A 19,713-nucleotide genomic window follows, 5' to 3' on the forward strand; every position below is an offset into this window, starting at 1 on the left:
CAAAACTAGAGCCAAACACAGAAAAGTCATCCATAAAGACCTCTAAAAAGTCACCAATCATGTCAGAAAAGATACTCATCATACGCCGTTGGAAAGTGGCGGGCGCATTGCATAAACCAAAAGGCATGCGTCTATAAGCATAGGTGCCAAACGGACACGTGAATGTGGTCTTTTCCTGCTCTTCTGGAGCAATAGGAATTTGATTGTAGCCGGAGTATCCATCTAAGACGCAATAAACATTGTGGCTAGCCAATCTCTCTAGCACCTGATCAATGAAAAGTAGTGGGAAGTGATCCTTCCTAGTGGCGGAATTAAGTTTTCTATAGTCAATGCAGACACGCCACTTGGTGGTAGTTCTTGTGGGAATCAATTCACCACTCTCATTTTTTATTATCGTTATCCCCCCTTTCTTAGGGACAACTTGAATTGGACTCACCCAGGTGCTATCGGAAATAGGGAAAATGATTCTTGTCACAAGCAACTTGATGACTTCTTCTCTCACAACCTCCAGCATATGGGGATTTAACCTATGTTGCATCTCACGTGAGGCTTTAGTCCCCTCCTCCAAATGAATACGATGCATGCATATGGAGGGGCTAATCCCTTTTAAGGCATCAAGAGTCCACCCTAATGCCTCTCTGTGTGCCTGTAAAACTTCAGTCAATTGTTCCTCCTGCTCAGTACTCAAATCAAAGGAAATAATGACTGGCAATGAGTTCATGGGCCCCAAGAATGCATACTTCAACGTGGGAGGAAGTGACTTAAGATCTAGCTTGGAAGTTTCAAGAGGTTTGTCCAAGTCAAGATAAAGATCTTGTGGATAATCAGTTGTGATAACCTCATAAGCTTCCTCCAACAGAGGTACAAAAATGAGTAAAGAGTCAACATCTCGGAAATATGTTTCCTCATCAAAATAGTCCATGTCTAAAGATGTTATGCAAGACTCAAAAGATTCAAGAGTAGATTCGTCATCAAGCATATCAGTCTCTATCTTAAATGCAGGACTCAGATCATCAGACTCAAGTGGGTGGTGCTCGACATTAAATACATTCAATGAGACCTTAAACTTTCCAAAAGACAACTCCAACTCACCACTTTTACAATGAATGATAGCATTAGATGTGGCTAAGAAGGGACATCCTAGGATGACAGGAATTTGGTTGCTCACATTGACTACTGGTTCTGTATCAAGAACAATGAAATCAACCGGGAACAGAAATTTGTCCACTTTTATCAAAACATCTTCAACTATTCCTCATGGTATCTTGACAAAACGGTCAGCTAGTTGAAGTGTGATGGGAGTAGACTTCAATTCCCCCCAACCTAATTGCTGGTACACAAAGAAAGGAAGCAAATTCACACTTGCCCCTAAGTCAAGAAGAGCTCTCTGGATGGTATGTTCACCAATGATACATGAAATTGTGGGACATCCAGGATCTTTAACTTTAGGAGGAGTGTTGTGCTTCAGAATTGAGCTTACATTCTCAGTAAGAAAGACTTTTTTGTTAACATGTTGTTTTCTCTTCTGTGTACAAAGGTCTTTCAAAAATCGGGCATAGACAGGGACTTGCCTAATAGCATCAAGAAGTGGAATGTTAATTTGAACCTTACTAATCAGTTCCAACGTTTCATGCATGCTATCTCCTTTCCTAGGTGGGCCCGATAACCTCTGTGGATAAGGACCTGGTGGGACTTGGATAGGGATCTGCTTGGCTGTTGGTGGAGAACTCGGAGGTTCTTCACTCAATGATGTGTCCCCATTGTCATCCTTTGACTCCTTAGACTTAGTGGTCCTTACCCCATTGTTCAACTCACGACCACTCCTAAGGGTGGTTATGGCTTTGGCTTGCTCATGATGGGGTTTGGAACTCAACCCACTCTCATGAGTGCTTTTGGGGTTAGGAATGGTTTGACTCGGGAGTCTATTTTGTGTTTGTTCACTCATGTGGCTGGCCAACTGACTCACTTGCATTTCAAGTTTAGCAATGGAGGACTGTGTATTTTGCATGAATAATTGAAGTGTATCCTCAAGTGAAGGTTTTTGTGGAATCAATGGTTGTTGAGTGAAGTGTGGGCGCGGAGCTTGGGGTTGAGTAGACCCTGGAGGACCCCCAACCTATGGGCCCTTGAACCATGAGAAATTTGGGCGCCTAGCCCAACCCAGATTATATGTTTCCAAAAATGGATCGTTCCGGTTTGGTCCATGAAAATTCTGGATTGCATTCAAGTCCTCAATGAGCTCCAGGTAGGATGAACTAGATGGACACATTTGTGTGGGATGAGATGAACCAGAGCATATGGCACGGACAGTAGATGGGTTAGGAGCAGGTGAACTCTTGGACACCATAAGGGCATCAATTTTTCTAGGCAACCCCTCAATCTTGGCCATGAGCATGGGTGTTTCACTAACCTCGTAGAGACCCCCTCTTTTGGCTTCGTGGGATCTCCTATCAACATTAAACGACAAACCCCATTGCGGAGATTGATCACTCAATGTTTCAAAGAAGTCCCACGCCTCACTAACACTCTTACCCATCAAACTCCCATCACTCGTTGCATCTACCATGGATCTAACCTGGGTTGTAAGACCTTGATAAAAGTATTGCACTAAATGTCATTTCTCAAACCCATGAAGCGGACACCTACGGATCAAATCCTTCCATTTCTCCCAAGCCTCATAAAAGTGGTCACCCTCCTGCTGCATAAAGTTGAAGATTTATCTTTTGAGGGTTGTAGTTCTCTGAATGGGAAAGTACTTGGACAATTTCATGACTAATGTGTCCCATGAAGTAATGTTGACCACCTCTAAGGAATAAAGCCAAGACTTGGCCTTATCCTTATGTGAAATTGGAAAAAGTCTTAACCAGATAGATTCATCTGAGAAATTCTGGAATTTGAAAGTTGCACAAATATCCAAGAATTCCTTGATGTGGTAATAAGGGTCCTCCTTCTCCAACCCATAGAATGTAGGGAGGAGTTGGATCACACCCGGTTTCAACTCATAACTGGCGGCAGTAGTGGGTGGCAATATAATGCAAGAAGGTGATGTGAAGTGGGATGGGATAGAATAATCCCTCAGGGCTCTACGGTCACCTGCTGCAGGTAACTATAATAGTTCACCCTGATTGGCCATGGTAGCTCCTAACTTGACTTCGGGTGTTTTCCTACAAATATGTTCTACCTCTTCAACAAATGGAGCTAATGGTCCACCTAGGGAGCGGTGCCCGTGCATAAAAACACAAAAAGAAACAAAACGAACTATCATATTAAGCTAACAAACTCACTACTGAAAATACGAACTAACTAGAAGAAATAAAAATAATTCCATACAAAATCACCAAGATAAAATTATAAAAGCAAATAAAATAAAATAAAATAAAATAAAAATAAATCTAATCTAAGACCATGAGAACAAAGAAATACACTTAATACGTGCCTCCCCGGCAACAGCGCCAAAAACTTGATGTGAAATTTAATTACATCGGCTTTTATACCTCACAAGCGTACGAATCGTTCATGTAATCTAGCGGGAAGGTCATATCCACAGGGAGGACTGAATTTTGTGTATTCTTCAGTCAACTAGCGTAACCAAATATGATGAATTAATCTGAACTTAACACTAATTATATCCTAAATTATTAAGCAATCATCTAGTTAACTACTTGCACAACAGGAAATGTCAACTCTGGATTTTACGGTGATTCGTGCCTCTCTCGAGCGCCACGTAACCACGGATCCGATTTCTCAATCCTTGCGTCTAGCCCCTCTCGGGCACATAGAATGAAAGACAAAAATCGGATTAAAATACCAAAATCCAACCTAAATTATAATCCTACCCTAACTAGCTAATTTAATCAAATATCCGAAAAACAAATATTCGATAAACATTAATTATCAAATCACATTTAATAAACATTCAAAACCTAAGTTCAAACTATAGAAAAATTAAACTCTAAAATGACGGATTACTCCCCTTCTCCTTCCTCTCGCTCGGGCAGCAAACTCGTTCTCACGGGTGCTGCAACTTCCCAAAATTGATGGCTTCGGGTAGCAAGAGCGAGTGGCCGGAGGTAGAGACGACGCTGACGAAGAAGGATAGAAGCCCACGGACGGAGGCGACGACCGGTGAAGAACGAAACAGAGCTGAAGTTCTCCAACCGACTATCTCGAGTCTTGGTCAGAGTCGGAATAGCTCTGGGAATGGTCGGAAATAGGTAACCGACGCCGGAGGATGGTCGGAATGCGGAATTGGCACCGGAGGAGCCCTCTCGGGTCACCTCTCGGCCTGGCGAATAGAAACTGGCACTGTCGAACTCACCGCGATGGAGACTCTCTCGAGCTCTCCTCGGGTCTGTTCTCGGTTGTCGGACGGCGATGGACGACGGTGACGCGGCGAACGACAATGGCAAAATCCTCTCTGGTCTTCCCCTATTTCGGTCCATAGTGCTCTGTTTCGGTCGACGCCCCCCCTCTTTCAGTCGACGCTCCCCCTTTGTTTTAATACGATTTGCCCTAAAAAATCACCTCCCTTTCACTTAGGGCATTTTAGTAAATATCTCCTTCTCCACCAAAATTCTCCTGAAATTCCATAATTGAATCCATAAAAAGCATTTCAGGAAGAAATAAACCCTAAAAACAATGAAATAAAATTCAGGAGAGAAAAATATGCAATATAGATAGTGATTAATGCTAAATTCAATAAATGTATTTTTCATTTGAAAATCTATAAATAACCACCTATAACACAATTATAAAGGTTATTCTATTATAATTAACCTAGTTCTCATGTCAGAATATGGCATCTATCAATAAGGATCAGGGATGGCAGACGAGGGGAGGGAGAAATCAAAGTCGAACTAGAAGAGTTGGAGACAACTCCCGCGTCCTGGGCCCTTGTTAAGTTAACGAGCCAGCTCACGAGTTTTCGAACCGAACCATAGTTCAGTCAAGCTCAGCTCGTTAACTCAAACGGGCCTTATTTGGATCTCAAACTCGATTTGAGATCCAGATAAATCGAATCAAACCGAGCTGAGCTCGAGCCGCTCATGAACTGGCTCGGTTCGATGCCACCCCTAATCATAGGTCAATAAAAGTTCCAAATGTTTCACCTAAGATGTCATGCTATTATTAGGACATTAGGATACCGCTAAACGCATGCTCCAGACTTCTACTTCCTCTTTGTCCCCATTTTCGTAGTTTTTTTCAAAAAAATCTTTGGAAGTACCAAAATGCCCTTATCATTTTTTCTTATTCTATTTTCCACGACTAACCCTATCCGTTACATTTGTAGTTTTTTTAAGTAGACTCTAGACCGTAAAAACCCTAAAACAACCTAAACCCTGATTATTTTCCCACAGATGTTTACACGTTTTCTCCTCTCTATAATCTGTCATCATAGGTCAATAAAAGTCGCAAATTTTTCACCTCTTTACCTACATGTTACAAACAGTACACTGACAAGAAAGCTAAGATTGCAACCAGCTGCAATTAGATACTAATGCCACACATTTTGGCAATAAAGACAAGTACGAAAAAACTTAAAACATCAGAAAAGTGGGGAGAATCATAAATTTCCAAATTTCCAAAAGTTCATACCCTAACTTCAAAAAGACAGCACAGATATCATACTATAATATGGACTACTCAAAAAGGGAGATAAGATGAGAAACTAGGGATAAAATTACATGAAAAGAAATAACCAAGAAATTAAAAAAGTAAAATCAGTTGATTCGGCATTTAAACTTAGACTAGGAAAAAATAATTTAGAAAATTACATATTTTAAGTTACTAACCTGTAAAACCCAAAAAGAGGATGCAAAATAATTAAAACCATAAGACGTCAAAGTAATTATTCATTACAAATTAGTTGATGAACAATAAAATCAAAACAAAAATGGATAGTCAGATGTCTAGTAAAAATACATGCCCCAATTTCAAAAAAAATAGATAAAAAAGAAGAAGAAGAATGTTTGCCCCCTTCAGATACAACTGAATCTGGAAAAAGCTTCATAGTTTAACTCATCTTCAACCACAATGAACATCAAATCACCAATCGCCTCCAGCAGGCAATGGAAAATAGAAAAATGGTTTAGGTCCCCTGGGTGGGGGTCACAAAAACCCCTATAACCCTAAACCCTAAACCCTAAATCCTAAAACCCTAAACCCTAAATCCTAAAACCCTTAACCCCTAACCCCTAAAACGCCTAAACCATTAAACCCTAAACCTTCAAAACCCTAAAAACTATAAACCCTTAACCCCTATCCCCTAAAACCCCTAAACCATTAAACCCTAAACCTTTAAAACCCTAAACCACGACTCCATCGAATAGCTTGGGGACACCACCCTGCAAGGTAGAGATCTTCGAATAGTATTTCATCCCAGACACCACTTGTTGTTGTGCCTTCACTACCTCCGAGAAATATCTCTGCCTTCGACGTTATGGGTTTTCCCATACTCCTCGGTGCAGAACCTCGCCAGAGCCTAAACCTCCTTGTCATGTCTCTGTCTTTCGTTCCCTATGGATGACAGATTGAGATCATTGAGAACGAGACGACATGGCATAGGCTGGAATTGGAGTTTTGCTATTTCTGTATGGAAAATCTTGCTTTTGTTATGTAATCAACTGTAATTAAATTGATGAACAGTCTTCCCTATAATCTGACGACTAGATCCAACTGGAGAGTGCTCAGTTTTAATCAATTTGTAAGAAGCAATTCACGGCGGTCAGTGACAGGAAAAACAGATATGATATACAGGACATGAAAAGGAAAATCGCATTGGGAATAAGAATTACCCATGACACGATCAAACAATAATCAATTACAAGGGAGAGAGATTGGGGTAATTTTATTGCAAATACTCACATTAAATCAACTTTAGTTGGAGCGATTAAAGCAAACTCAAATTTGATTTGATCAAATAATCTTTTGTTTTGGGTTATAAGTTAGATTGTTTTGCTTAGTTGTGACAGATATATTGAGGATCACAATATGAGTCACTCTTACATGTTACAGAAAAACTTTAAAAAATGTTAATCTAGAGTAAACTATTAGATGAATAAATAAAGCATAATAAACATAATATCTTAGAAACTATCTGTAACAAATACATGAAAAAGTATAATGCAGCATAATGTAACTTTGTAATAAATACTATACTTCTATAACATATTATGACATATTAAAATACAACATACTTCTATAACATTATAATGCTACAATAGAGTATAAAATTCATAACAGACTTCTAAATTAATAAATGTTTGTATATTATCACCTTTTTCTCGTCCTAGTCATTTTTTTGTCGTCAATGCATGACCTTAACTTAGGGTCTTATGCGTCTTCCTGTAGACACTGTTACAATGTGGGACCCACCGTGAGCTCGAGAGGTGTCAACAAGAGTCCTCATACAAAGTGGCTCTAGCTAAGAGATAAGGAACATGTGCTAGAATTAAATAGAAGATTTGAAGATCAAGTGGGATCCACAAAGATACTTCAAGTTTGTATCTTTATCAACATGAGCTGGAAGATCATGTGGGACTCAAAAAGATAAGATCACGAGTAGGCTTTCTATCTGTTACTTACCATTGCGCCAAAAGACCGGTTTGTTAGCGAAGGCGCAACATGCATATTAAAGACAAGTCATTCCAACACTCCCCTGCACGGGGAACACCCGTGTACAAATGCAAATGCACAATCCCACCTATACGGGGACGACCAAAGACAAAGTCCCACCTATGCGGGGACGAAACAAACGGGGGGAGCGGGACTCGAACTCGAGACCACCTGCTCTGATACCTTGCTACTTACCATTGCGCCAAAAGACCGGTCTATTAGCGAAGGCGCATCATGCATATTAAAGACAAGTCATTCCAACACTATCTTGATTCACGTGATTAAAGAAGAGTTAGAAGTTGAGTTAAAGTGGTCTCTTAAATAGATAATGTAATCTTATCATGATAGGCTTATCTTAGAGAGTTCTATTTGGAATATAATTAGGAGTCCTAAGATTACTTGTACATGGATTCTATCACCTACTCAACTATAAATAGAGGTGATTGTAACTCATAATTAATCAAGCTAGTTACTTCTTTGTTTCTCCTCTCTCGTGTGAAGTTCTCTCTCTCTAAAATCCCTTATTTTCTTTCTCTTCTCTCTCTACCCGAGAGCTTTTCTCTTTTTCTCTTTTTTCTTTTTCTCTCCCCTTGCTCGAGGTATTATTCATGGGGTTCTAAATTCAATAGACGCAGGGTTTAAGGTATTCTATATCATAAATATCATACTAGTGTGACTGTATAGTCTTGCTTTGTTGGATATAATCAGCCAGATAAATTGCTTAATGTAGTCGCAGTAAGTGAATGCATTTATCACTCTTTATGTGGGTTGGAATTTGAATTTCTGTAGATAGTTATCGATGCATTTTTTTTCTTCTTTAGATTAATCTTGAGTGGTTCACATTATTCATGTTGGAGTCTTAACTCTCTGTTTTTATGGTTGCAGAATGATTTCACTTCACACATTATTCAAGTTTCATCATCAATAAGTCAATGACTTTTTTTCGTGTACATGTTGTTTTCCTCTGTTACTATAATGACTGTCAATGTTCTTTGTTGTCCCCATAAAATGGCTATATTATTGGATCTAGTTGATTATAGACGTACTCATCTTGGTTTCATTCATGCGGGAGTATTTCATATCTCCTGATAAGCAAAATTGTAGCATTATTAATTGCATTTGTAGATATCATAATTTACGTCTCTACTGGATTTTGTTTAGCCATTATTTCTATGAACAAGCCCTGCTTCTAGTAAAAACTATTTGACTTCTCAATACTTGGTGGTGAAACTCTGTTTCATGTTTAACATTTTTGCTCATTGTAGTGGATAAGAGAACCTGCATAGTCCTCATTTTAGGTGTTCCAAAACATTCTTGATATGCTTCTCAGTAAAATTCATAGTAGTTATTGTTCATGATTGCTTGTGGTTAGTTTCATAAGGAATCTTAAACAATCACATTACTCATATGCATTTCTGGACCATGGCCCTCTACTCTTGGCTTCTAAGGTTACTAAGTAATATCCATTGTCCTTCATCCATTTTGCAGTTATGGACATTGATTTTGTTGAAACTTTCACAATGTGCCATGAAGCACTAAAATATCTGAAGAAAGGAGCCCAAGGAAGTGAGGATTCATCTTCTGGGGGATTTATTTTGAACATCAATGCAACTTTACTTTATACAACATCTTGGTAACCACATTCATGTATCTACGGCTAAGGTTTGTCATGAACCACATTCCGCTTAATAGTGGTTTAGCTTCCCCTAACTTTAGGTAGTTTTACACTGCATCTATTCCTCCTAACAGGCAATTGTGGATAGTTATTACAAGGAAATTGGCTCTGGAGTGGGAGACAAACTATGATATCAAAGTAAAATGGGATGGCACAATGACCCATTGGAGACACTACAAGGATGAGAAAACTTGCACCTGATGAACTGGTGAGCTTAGCCACCGAATCCATGCCTCTATACAAACTTGGGGAGAAATATGATATTGCAATGGCTGCTATATATACCTTGCTTCTTATGCAAGTTTGTGATTGTTCACTATTGTAGAGATTTTTCTGTTATATAGCTCCGCATACAAATTTAGTAGATGGAACCCCCACCGATGATTTGACAGAAGGTTCATTCATGTCTCTGCTTACCTGCTTATATCATTTTGAATCTTATTCTCCAATTTTCTGTCCCCCACTCGTAAATATGTGAATGGAACGACTCTGGGGACTATGGCTTAGCCCACACGCGCATTATTCCAAAAGAAGTTGTAAGAAATCTCTCTAGGATGGTTGGGTTCTGAAGAGTAAACTATAAGATGATAGCTATTTATAATTGCTTAGAAAAAAATTACAACCTTGTAATGGTTTCCATTCAACAAAATCCACGAAAGCTATATTTCATTTGGATTGCAATAACCAGATTTTCGTTTTCCTGCAAAGTCCGTTCTTTAAAGCTCTTATTTTTCCATACTCTATGCAAATTTGGTTGATTTGAAAATTTGGTCATTTTATTGAGAAGACTTTGTGGCCTGACGATATGGCACCATGCATTCAAATCCTAGCTGAGTCATATTACTCTTACTGCGTGCTAAACTCTTTTAATTTATTAAGCCAACTATATGGTGATATTAGTTTGAGCTTTCAACTGTAGTTTTTTTCCTTTACATATTGTTTTTGGTATTTCTGTTGTTCAACCTCCAAAGAGCAATTATTTGCGAGGATTTTGACACAACTGACTTGTAAGACTAGTTTAGTTGGAAAAATAAATTTATTTATTTTGCTGATTTATGTTTTTTATAACTTTGTGAGAATTTGTATATGTGGTCAAATTAGTCTCATTCTCATTCCTTGACAAAACGATCAAATGTGAAATATCACCTTTCATGGTGGAACATAACTTTGTATTGTTTTGGTTCATTATGGTTCATATATCTTCTTCCTTTTTCTTCCTTCTTCTTCTTCTTTTTTATTTTTATTCATAAGAAGCTGACGAGAAGGGGAAGGAAGCAGAGGAGGCCATCCTCCACTTGCAATCGCCTACCCAAAACCGACGATGGTAGGGAGCAAGACCACCTCCCTTGCCCCCTTCTTCTCACCGTTCTCCTCAACTTGTAAAGGTCAGCAGAGTGTAGTCACCCAATAATTTCAGTGACAAAAAGATGATGGCAAGAAGAGGACGACCTCCCCCTTTTGTGTTCTGCTTTGCTTGAGGAAGAAAGGTCTCCAATGGACAGTGGTGGGAGGCCTTCACTCTTTTTTAATAATGTTTACTATAATTGTTGTTGTTTATTTTTTGAAACTATTTATTGATCAATTAATTTATTATCTCAACTTTGAATTAATCATCAATTACATCAATAATACTAAATTAAATATTAGCAACTTAAGTTATTTCAGTAATTTATTTAATTTATCAACACAATATTGAATTTCTTAATAATTTCTACAAAAGGTGTGTTCCAAGTGCAATGATTTTTTTGTTTTTTTTTTAAATGTTTCTATTGCAATGTTGTTGCTCAACCCATCATAATACTCCTAAATTAACCTCTTGATTGAGCAAGGTTCATCACCCTAGTATTTGTTCTTTAAATGATACTAGATGATACAAGAACCATGCTTAACTGAATGGTTGTTTCCATGTCTATTATGTTCATATAACATTCTTTGGTGAGTTTTGCTTCCTTTTTTGTTTGTTTATTCGTTTGTTTCTTTGCTTCTCCAAGTTTTGTCATGATTATGCCTATTTTCATGCTAGCTTTAGGAAGAAAACAAAATATTAGATAAAATGTCATATTAAAGATTGCAAAGATTGAAAAACGTGAAAGCGAGAAAAGGCTATTCTTTCAAGGGGTGTTACTGCAAATGTTGTGAAGTACAACCAACAGATTATGCTATTTCCTCTTATGTGTAGGGGTGTTGTTTCTTTGTTTCCCTATAACTTTGAGAAGTTTTATTGTTTGTTGTTCTTGGAGATTATAAATTCCTTTTGTAGTCTAATGGCAATTATATGTTTGTATATATATACACACACACATGAACGCGTGATCCAATACGAAAACTGATTTTGTGCAAAAAATACTAAATCGGGTTTCTTGTTGTTCGATCTTGGTCAATAGTTGAGGTAAAATTTCCCCACTCGACATTCTCACTCGCCTCTCGTTTCCCTTTCTTTCCCTCTTTTCTCATTTCGCCCAGCTCACCTAACCCAATCGGATGTCGTAGCCCCGTACCCTCGCTTCACCTGACCTAATTCCCTTTCGTCTCTCTTTGTCGTCCTCCTCTTCCTCTTCCTCGCCGTCATCACTCGTTCCCAGTGGCAGCTCATTATTTATTCCTTCTTATGTTGTTTTCCATCGTCCACCATCTCTGATGAAGCCATTGCCATTCCATCGCAAGGTACAAACAACGCTTTATCAAACTTGCCTTGCCGCATTCCCATTGCTTTGTCTTATTATTTAGATTTTTTTACTTCATTTGCTTAATTCTTTTTATTAATTTCGTCAATGAGAGGAAGATCAAATCATGTTTAAAAAGTAAAGCTTAGAAAGAAAAAAAGATGTCAAATCGTTAAGAGCATTTATTAATCGAAAGATATTTAACCAAAATTCCAAAGTAACGATGGGCGCATACAAAATTTCAAAATGGTGCCATTTTTTATGAAGTCGACATTTATCAAACTTGAGCTTTATAGTGGAATGACAGTTATCGAGTCGCACCAGACCAGTTTAGCTTTTTTTTTACTCCTATAGTCGTTCGAACCATCATCGCCCAATTACAAACCGCAAAATCAAATTGGGACCCTCACTTTTTCATTGACCCTTCTGGTTCCTTTTAAGGTGACATATTTTTTAATGTTTTTCTTAGGAATTATTTCATTATTAAATATATATTTTTAGTATTTTTTATATTTATTATTATTACTTTTTAATTTTTTATTATTGTTATTGAGGTATTTAATGCACCTTATTGTTCGCTTATGGCCAAGGAAAAAAAATTGGGGATAATATGCCCCAATTTAGGGTCCCTAATGGAGTTCCATAATTACTAATTTATTACATATTAATTGATTAATAGTTAAATACTTATGTTATTATTTATTAGGAAATGAATAAATAATTGATTTTTTACAATAATAATTTTTTATAATAATAGTAAAAAATAGTAACAACTAATAAATGTAATACATCTGTACTTATTGATCAATAGAAGTAATAACTAAAATGTATTAATTTAATACTTATTGCGTACTAATAGAGTAATGGTAATTATTAAGTATGAAAATTATTATAATATATATTTATAGTATATATTTACAAATAATTTTCTATATGTAATCGATTTTTGAAGGAATATTTTTTATAATAATAATTAATATTAATAGAACTAATCACTATAGAGTAATTGTAAGTATGACGTATAATAATAATTATTAAACAACATTAGTAACATAATCTAAAAAATAATTAATAAGTTCGGTTATTTATAGTAATAATCGTTATAATCGTAATAAATAATAATAATAACAAATAAATTGTATAAATAAGTAGTTAATTTAAGTAATGACTAATTAGTATTAAGTAATAATAGACGCACGATAATGAGTACTAATTAATAATATAAAATTAGTAATACAAATTTTAATTAATTTATTAATTTATTTTTTTACTAATCAATAATTAGAGCAATAATTACCGATAATAATAACTAATGATTAGGACAAAATTTATAATCAATATAAGTAATAATTAATAAGCATAATAAGTAATTGTACAAGGGTGCCACGTGTGCGATACGAGTGAACCACGTCACCGCCACGTGTTCATCACATAAGACACATGCGAGCACCACGCGTGCGTCACGTGTTAGCTACACATTCCTGATGTGTACGCCACTTGATCGACATGCATGCGCCACACATGTGCCACGCTTGCTTCACTCGATCGCCACGCGGTCACCATTCAAATGCGACGCTAGCAGCACATGTTTGTCACACATGGATATCGGCCAATATGTTACGTCTTTTGCAATATATTACGATATCCGATATATCGAAGACATATCAGACTAGAAAATTAGAAAGTTTTGGCCATTATGTATCTAAAGTAGTCCGTTACGAACCTCACATCAGTTGCTACAAACCTTTTATCACGGCGTATAGGATGTTACGAAGTCGTTGTAACGGTCATGTAACGGGTTTTCCATCGTAATGGTTTGTTTTTTTGCTGAGTAGCGACCTGGTGTGTTTCACCTATCGCATGCAACGAGTTTGTCTGTTTTTGCTTCCTAAAAATTTATTTAACCCGAGAAACACCTTATTTGACCCGTTTTGTTCCGATCGACCGCGAAACGGCGACTAACCTGACCGAGTTAGCCCGGTCTTTACCTCCTGCTCGCCACTCGTTCCCCATTCTTTCCCTCTCTGCTCATTTCGCCCCGCTCGCCTAATCGCTTGCTTAACTCATTCGGACGCCGCTGCCGACGTCCAGCCCTGTAGCCTCGCCTCGCCGTCGTCGTCTTCCTCTTCCTCGCCGTCACCACTCATTCCCAGCGGCGCCTCATCCTTTATCCCTTCTTTCAATTTGTTTTCCCTCCTCCGCCGTTTCCGGTGACGCCGTCGCCGTCTGGTTGCCATTCCATCGCAAGGTACGAACGACGCTTTATCAAACTCGCCTCGCCTCATTCCCATTGCTTTGTCTGATTATTCGGCATTCTTTGTCCTGCTTCGCCCATATGGTTATGTAGGTTATTTAAGTCACTCGGAGTCACTCGTAGAAACCTACACTTCCAGCGCTGATCCCTGGAGAGGAGGATGTCTGCGTGCCATTTCGGGTAAACATTCTACTCGTTTTCGATCTTTTGTTGTTGTGTATCATCTTGTTGGTGAAAACGAATGTTGTTATCCCCCTCTTTTATCCATTTATATCTAACTCTTTGTTTCCATAAATTTCTTTCCTGGTTGACAATTGTTTTAATAGCTTCTTTGAGCATGTCTCTCTCTTTATTTTCTGGTATCGTGAGTGTTTGTTGTTCCCCTTTTTTCATCGCTTTCCTACATTTTTTGTAAGAGGCAGTTTTTTATCCTTCTCAAAGTTTTAACTGTCTTGCCGCTCGCCATGCCTTGATTCTTTACTACAGCAGTTTTGAGTTTTTGGCAGAACTGATAAATTTCTGAACTTGTTATGTTGCACTCCTGCCACTGGGATTGTGTTTTTAAAGCCTTTTCCCTCTACCCAAGCATCTTCAAATTGAAAGGGGGGGGGGAGGACCTCTCGTGTCTGGAGTTGTTTCAAGTAGAATGGGGCAGTGATCAGAGGATTTTTCCTGTTGAATTTCCATATAGGTCAAACCAATGCTGGTCTACTAGGAATTTGTCTAGCTGGGCCATTATTGGAGAGGATCTACCATTCGACAATGTGAATTCCGCTCCAGATAAAGAGGGTTCGAACAAGGCATGACATGCAATAAAATCTGAGAAATGGTGCATTGATTCTTCTCAAAGCCATATCTGATTACGTCAAAATCACCACCGATCCCGTGTCTTAGAGTTGTAGTTTGGTACGTAGACTGATACTGTTGTCCGGTGAGCCAGCCCCATCTTTGACTGATTAAAGTGGATTGCAAGTGTATGTTGTCCCTCCTCGGAGTTGATCACTTCCAAATGTCGATGATCCCTGAGAATTGCCAATTCCCCTGCCGAGCTCTCTGCTTTGGCTTCTATCCGGTTTTTGGCTCCTTGTGTGCCAAATGTCTTTCACATGTTGGATGGTTAATTTAAACAAATTTGTTTCTTGAAAGAAGGCCACTGTTATTTCGTTTTTTTAACATCTCCCTGACTATTGTCCGTTTGCTGCGTAGACCCAGACCTCGTACATTCCAAGACATAATAATTTTCATTGTTCATTGACTCGGGTGTTGTCCTGTAGATATCTGATTCTCTCCCGGGATAATGCGTTGATGTCTGCTCTGCGCATTTTTAAGGAGGCACCAAATTTGTTCATCATCGCTTCTAAGAATAGGTCTAACTTTTTCTCAAATGTCTTTAAACTGGTCTTTGTCCTATTTTGTATTTCATGGTCCTTCTTGTTGGCAGGATTTATTTCCTTGGGAGTTCTCTGTATTGGCTTTTTTCCTTTTGTTTTCTCAAATGTCTCCACTGTGCTTATAATAATGCAGATTTTAGTTGACTAAAGTGTGGCTTTCTCAACTGTCTTACCAGGCTTCTCAATGATATGTGGCAGCCACTCGATGTTTCTAAGTAATAGCTTCTGTTGGTCAACATTTGAATGCCTTTGTCAGCTAAGTAATAGCTTTGTCTTAGTTGTAGTCTCTTCATTATATGTATCTTTTGATTATCCTCTTTGAGCACAACTGTTTTAATAACTCTCTCTTAGAGAACTAAGAAGATGGTTTTGTAATTGTGTCCTTCAAATTTTGTTTGTTCCTGTATGATTTTGCTTTTGTATCTTAAAAACACAGCTCTGTGTTTTTTGAAAGTTTCCATGTTGAAGCACCTTGTTCTTTGATTGGCCATTTGTATTTGAGACTCAAGTTGCTCATAGAATGTCAGATTTAGAGTATGATACTAGCCCTGGCATTGGCTTGGGACCTACATTTCCTGACTTTTATGTGTAAACATAAGCTTATGTCTCTGTGTTAAGCTACCAAGTTATGAAAACCAGTCATTTGAGGTTACATCTAAAGTTCTACACTACGGAGAAAACTGGCAGTACAGAGAGTTGGAATGCAAATTATATCCGTGTTTATTATACCCTAATGGTTGAGATGTGGCAACTGGTTGACCTTATTTCTGATAGATTTGTGAATTTTAGTCTATAGAATTAAAGCTACTTTATTGTGTCTATTGCTTTTTCTGTTTTTTTAAAAACATATGACATTTTTTTTTTAACTTGTTGATGGTCAGAAATTGAAAATTTAGGTTCCTGCAGTAAATATAGTATCATCACTAAGATTCTAATTGGAGTGTGATCTGCTCTTCTTTGTCCTGGGTCGAAGTCTCGCCAGCATTAAGTTAGTTGTATGGGTTATGGGTAATTGACATTTACAAAAACACTAAAAACATTGTCTTTGCTTGTGTTTTTCTGCCAATCATGCATTGATCCTTTGATGTGTTTGGGTTGAGAAAATCTCTTTAATTGGTGCTTTTCATTTGGTTCCACTGGTGGTTGGGTAAAAAGTAATAATGGTTCATTTTGTTAGGTGGGATCTGAGTGCATCGTTAAGATATACAGATCTGAGTGCATCGTTAAGATATACCGGGAGCTTCACCGCTATTTCTAGACGATGATTCCCCCTCCTTGTAATCTTGCTCTTATGAGCCTTTTAATATGACTCAGCATTATTTAAAAATAAAATAAAAAATGATCTATCCAGTAACATCTTCTAGACACTTGTCATTGTTGCTTCATTGATCCTCCCTAAACATGCCTAATCCAACTCAAATAACTTTTTCTATGTTGTCATCCTTCAATGCTACTCGTAGGCAATACAGTGCTAAGCAAAAGATACAATTATTTTCACACAGAGTACTTTCTTTTTTGTTAGTTGATGACATTCATATAAATAGAACTTTCCTAAGGAACAAAAAATTGGTTCATCAAAGGTTGGTTGGACTTGATTCCAGCATCCTTTCCCTATATCTTGTTCCTATTTCTTCAATCTCTAAATCAAATACTAAAATATTTATTATCATAACTTTGGTACTCATGAGCATTAAAAAAAATGAAAAAATTATAAGTACTCATTCTTTTCTTGAAAAGAAAATTATGAGTACTCTTGATCACAAAAGAATATAAGAAAACCCATTGGAAAGGATAGAGGCAGAAGCAACAAACGCCAGTAACCAAAAGTTCTACGGAAGGGAATGACATCTCTAACAGCATTAACACCAGTAATTGTCATGTCCATGTTGTCCAACCTCACACTTAAACCAGAAAGTTTGGCAGTTCATGCTTTCGAATATCAACATACCACTCATATTGGTCCTTAGCCAAACCCGGTTCCTGTACCCTGAAAAAATAGTTGATCAGGAAACAGTGAGAGAGAGAGAGAGAAATGATATGAGGAAATCAAAGGAAATCAAAGTAGATCAGCAGCAATGATACTATCAGAGTGCACTAATCGAAAATAATTAAATGCCCATTTAGATTCTCTATCTATTCAAAAAGCTAACACAACGCTGGCCAATCGCATTTCTGCTTCTGTGCGGGGTTTCTCCGACTTCATTGGTAGATGTGGGCTGGATGAGATCCCTCTCTCATGGAAAAATTATTCTTGGTCGAACAACCAACAACAGCCAATTCTGTCAAAATTGGATCGTTTTTTGGCTTGTCCTGATTGGTTGCAGCTCTTTGGGAATGTCTCTGGTTGGGTTTTGAACAAGGTGGGGTCAGATCATTGGCCTATCATGTTGACCACCTCTTTCGAGAAATGGGGACCCTCTCCTTTTCGGTTCGAGAATTCATGGCTATCTTCAAAAATTTTTGAGGCTCTTATTGATGAATGGTGGATTGCGGGTCCATATCTGGGTAGGCAGGAGTGGGCTTTCCCTCTGAAGCTTCAATTCCTCAAAAAAAAAATTAAGGAGTAGGCCACGGATCATCGTTCCTCTCTGTTTGCTGAGAAGTCTTCTATTCTCTCTCAAATTGCGGACCTTGACTTGGAGGAAGAACAAAGGTATTTATCTCCGGCAGAGTTCTCTACCTGAATCTCTCTGAATTCTAATCTTTATTTAATTCTTCATCAAGAGAAGGTCCGTTGGAAGCAACGTGCCAGATTTAAATGGCTAAAGGAGGGAGATGCCAACACAAAGTTTTTTCATGCAGTGGCTTCGACTAAGCGTAGGTCCAACCGTATTACCTCATTATGTATTAATAATGAGGTAACATCGTGTCGGACTTCGATTACTAATGTGTTGCTCACGTTTTTCCAGTCTTATATTCGGAGGAATGCCCTAATAGACCAAAACTTCAGAATATCAGGCTTTCTCGTCTCTCTCCAATAGTTGCCTCTTTCCTAGAGTTGCCGTTTTCAGTAGAAAAAGTGGAACGTGCTGTTTTAGGCATGGAAAGTGATAGGGGGCTAGGCCCTGATGGCTTTAATGGGGATTTTTTAAAAAGATTCTAGCCTCATCTCAAGGGGGATATCATAGCAATGATTAATAGCGTTTTCAACAATGGTATCACATTCCATAGTATCGGCGCGTCTTTTATTGCCTTGGTCCCGAAGAAACCAAGTGTGAAGAAACCTGAGGATTTCAGGCCTATCAACCTTGTCTCAAGTGTTTACAAGATTATAGCCAAAATCTTGGCTCATCGTCTAAAATTTTTCCTTCCAACAATGATACACTAAGGGCAAGGGGCTTTCCTAAAAGGAAGAGAGATTCTGGACTCTACTATGGCTGCTCATGAACTTATTGACCATTTCCCGCGCAATAAGGACCTAAGAATTGCCTTGAAGCTAGATCTTGAAAAGGCTTTTGACAGAGTAAATTGGATCCTGTTGGATGAGATTATGGAAAAAATGGGTTTTGGCAATAGATGGAGATTCTGGATTAGAAGTTGTGTGGGCTCGGCATCGTACTCTCTCCTCATTAATGGCTCAGTATGTGGTTATTTCAAAGGGACCAGAGGAATTAAACAGGAAGATCCGCTCTCCCCGCTTCTATTCTATATGGTTGGTGAATTTCTATCTGCTATGTTTTACTCGGCCGATAATCTTGGGTGGCTCCCTCCTACTAGTACCAGTCAAGCTTTTAATGTTCCCATATTTCAGTATGCAGATGATACCATCATATTTGGCGGCAACACTGATAGTGCAAGAAAGATTAAAGCAGTGTTGGGGCTCTTTGAATTAGCTTCTGGCTAGAAAGTTAATTGGGAAAAGACTTCTCTCATGGGCTTCAATGTTAGCCCTGAGCTTCATACAGAGATTATAGAGATGGCAAGTATATTTGGGTGCACAACAAGCCACCTACTAGCAACATACCTTGGTCTGCCACTATTCAATGGTCGTATATGTAAGAGTCTTTGGAATCCAGTGGATGAAAAAATTGAATCCCGCCTTGCATCTTGGAAGGGGCGTCTGCTTAGTAAAGCGGGGAGGCTCATCCTACTCAAGTCTTGCATTGCAGGAATTCC

General features: G+C 38.2%; 1 protein-coding gene and 1 non-coding gene across 9 annotated transcripts in view; both read left to right on the forward strand.

The window, feature by feature from the left end:
* The first annotated feature begins 2,624 nt into the window (after window positions 1-2,624).
* LOC137952416 (small nucleolar RNA R71) lies at window positions 2,625-2,731 on the forward strand. The gene has a single exon (XR_011112249.1). It is a non-coding gene; the product is annotated as a small nucleolar RNA R71 (small nucleolar RNA).
* Window positions 2,732-13,984: 11,253 nt separating this feature from the next.
* Window positions 13,985-19,713, forward strand: part of LOC137951520 (protein root UVB sensitive 1, chloroplastic) — a 43,590-nt gene continuing 37,861 nt past the window's right edge. For 7 of the 8 annotated variants that reach the window (XM_068798223.1, XM_068798224.1, XM_068798225.1 and 4 more), the window contains exons 1-4: window positions 13,985-14,200; window positions 14,300-14,386; window positions 15,481-15,573; window positions 15,774-15,857. Coding sequence is in view for 3 of the 8 variants with exons in the window: in XM_068798229.1 (XP_068654330.1) it covers window positions 15,782-15,857 (76 nt within the window). In the remaining 5 variants the exon portion in view is untranslated. The remainder of the gene's footprint in view (window positions 14,201-14,299; window positions 14,387-15,480; window positions 15,574-15,773; window positions 15,858-19,713) is intronic. The other variant, XM_068798230.1, reaches the window with a different exon arrangement.

This window comes from Aristolochia californica, unplaced genomic scaffold (assembly GCF_029961685.1).
Source record: "Aristolochia californica isolate CCGP_79_NKW_82.1479 unplaced genomic scaffold, dmAriCali1.0.hap1 SCAF_15, whole genome shotgun sequence".
NCBI classification, from domain to species: Eukaryota; Viridiplantae; Streptophyta; class Magnoliopsida; order Piperales; family Aristolochiaceae; genus Aristolochia; species Aristolochia californica.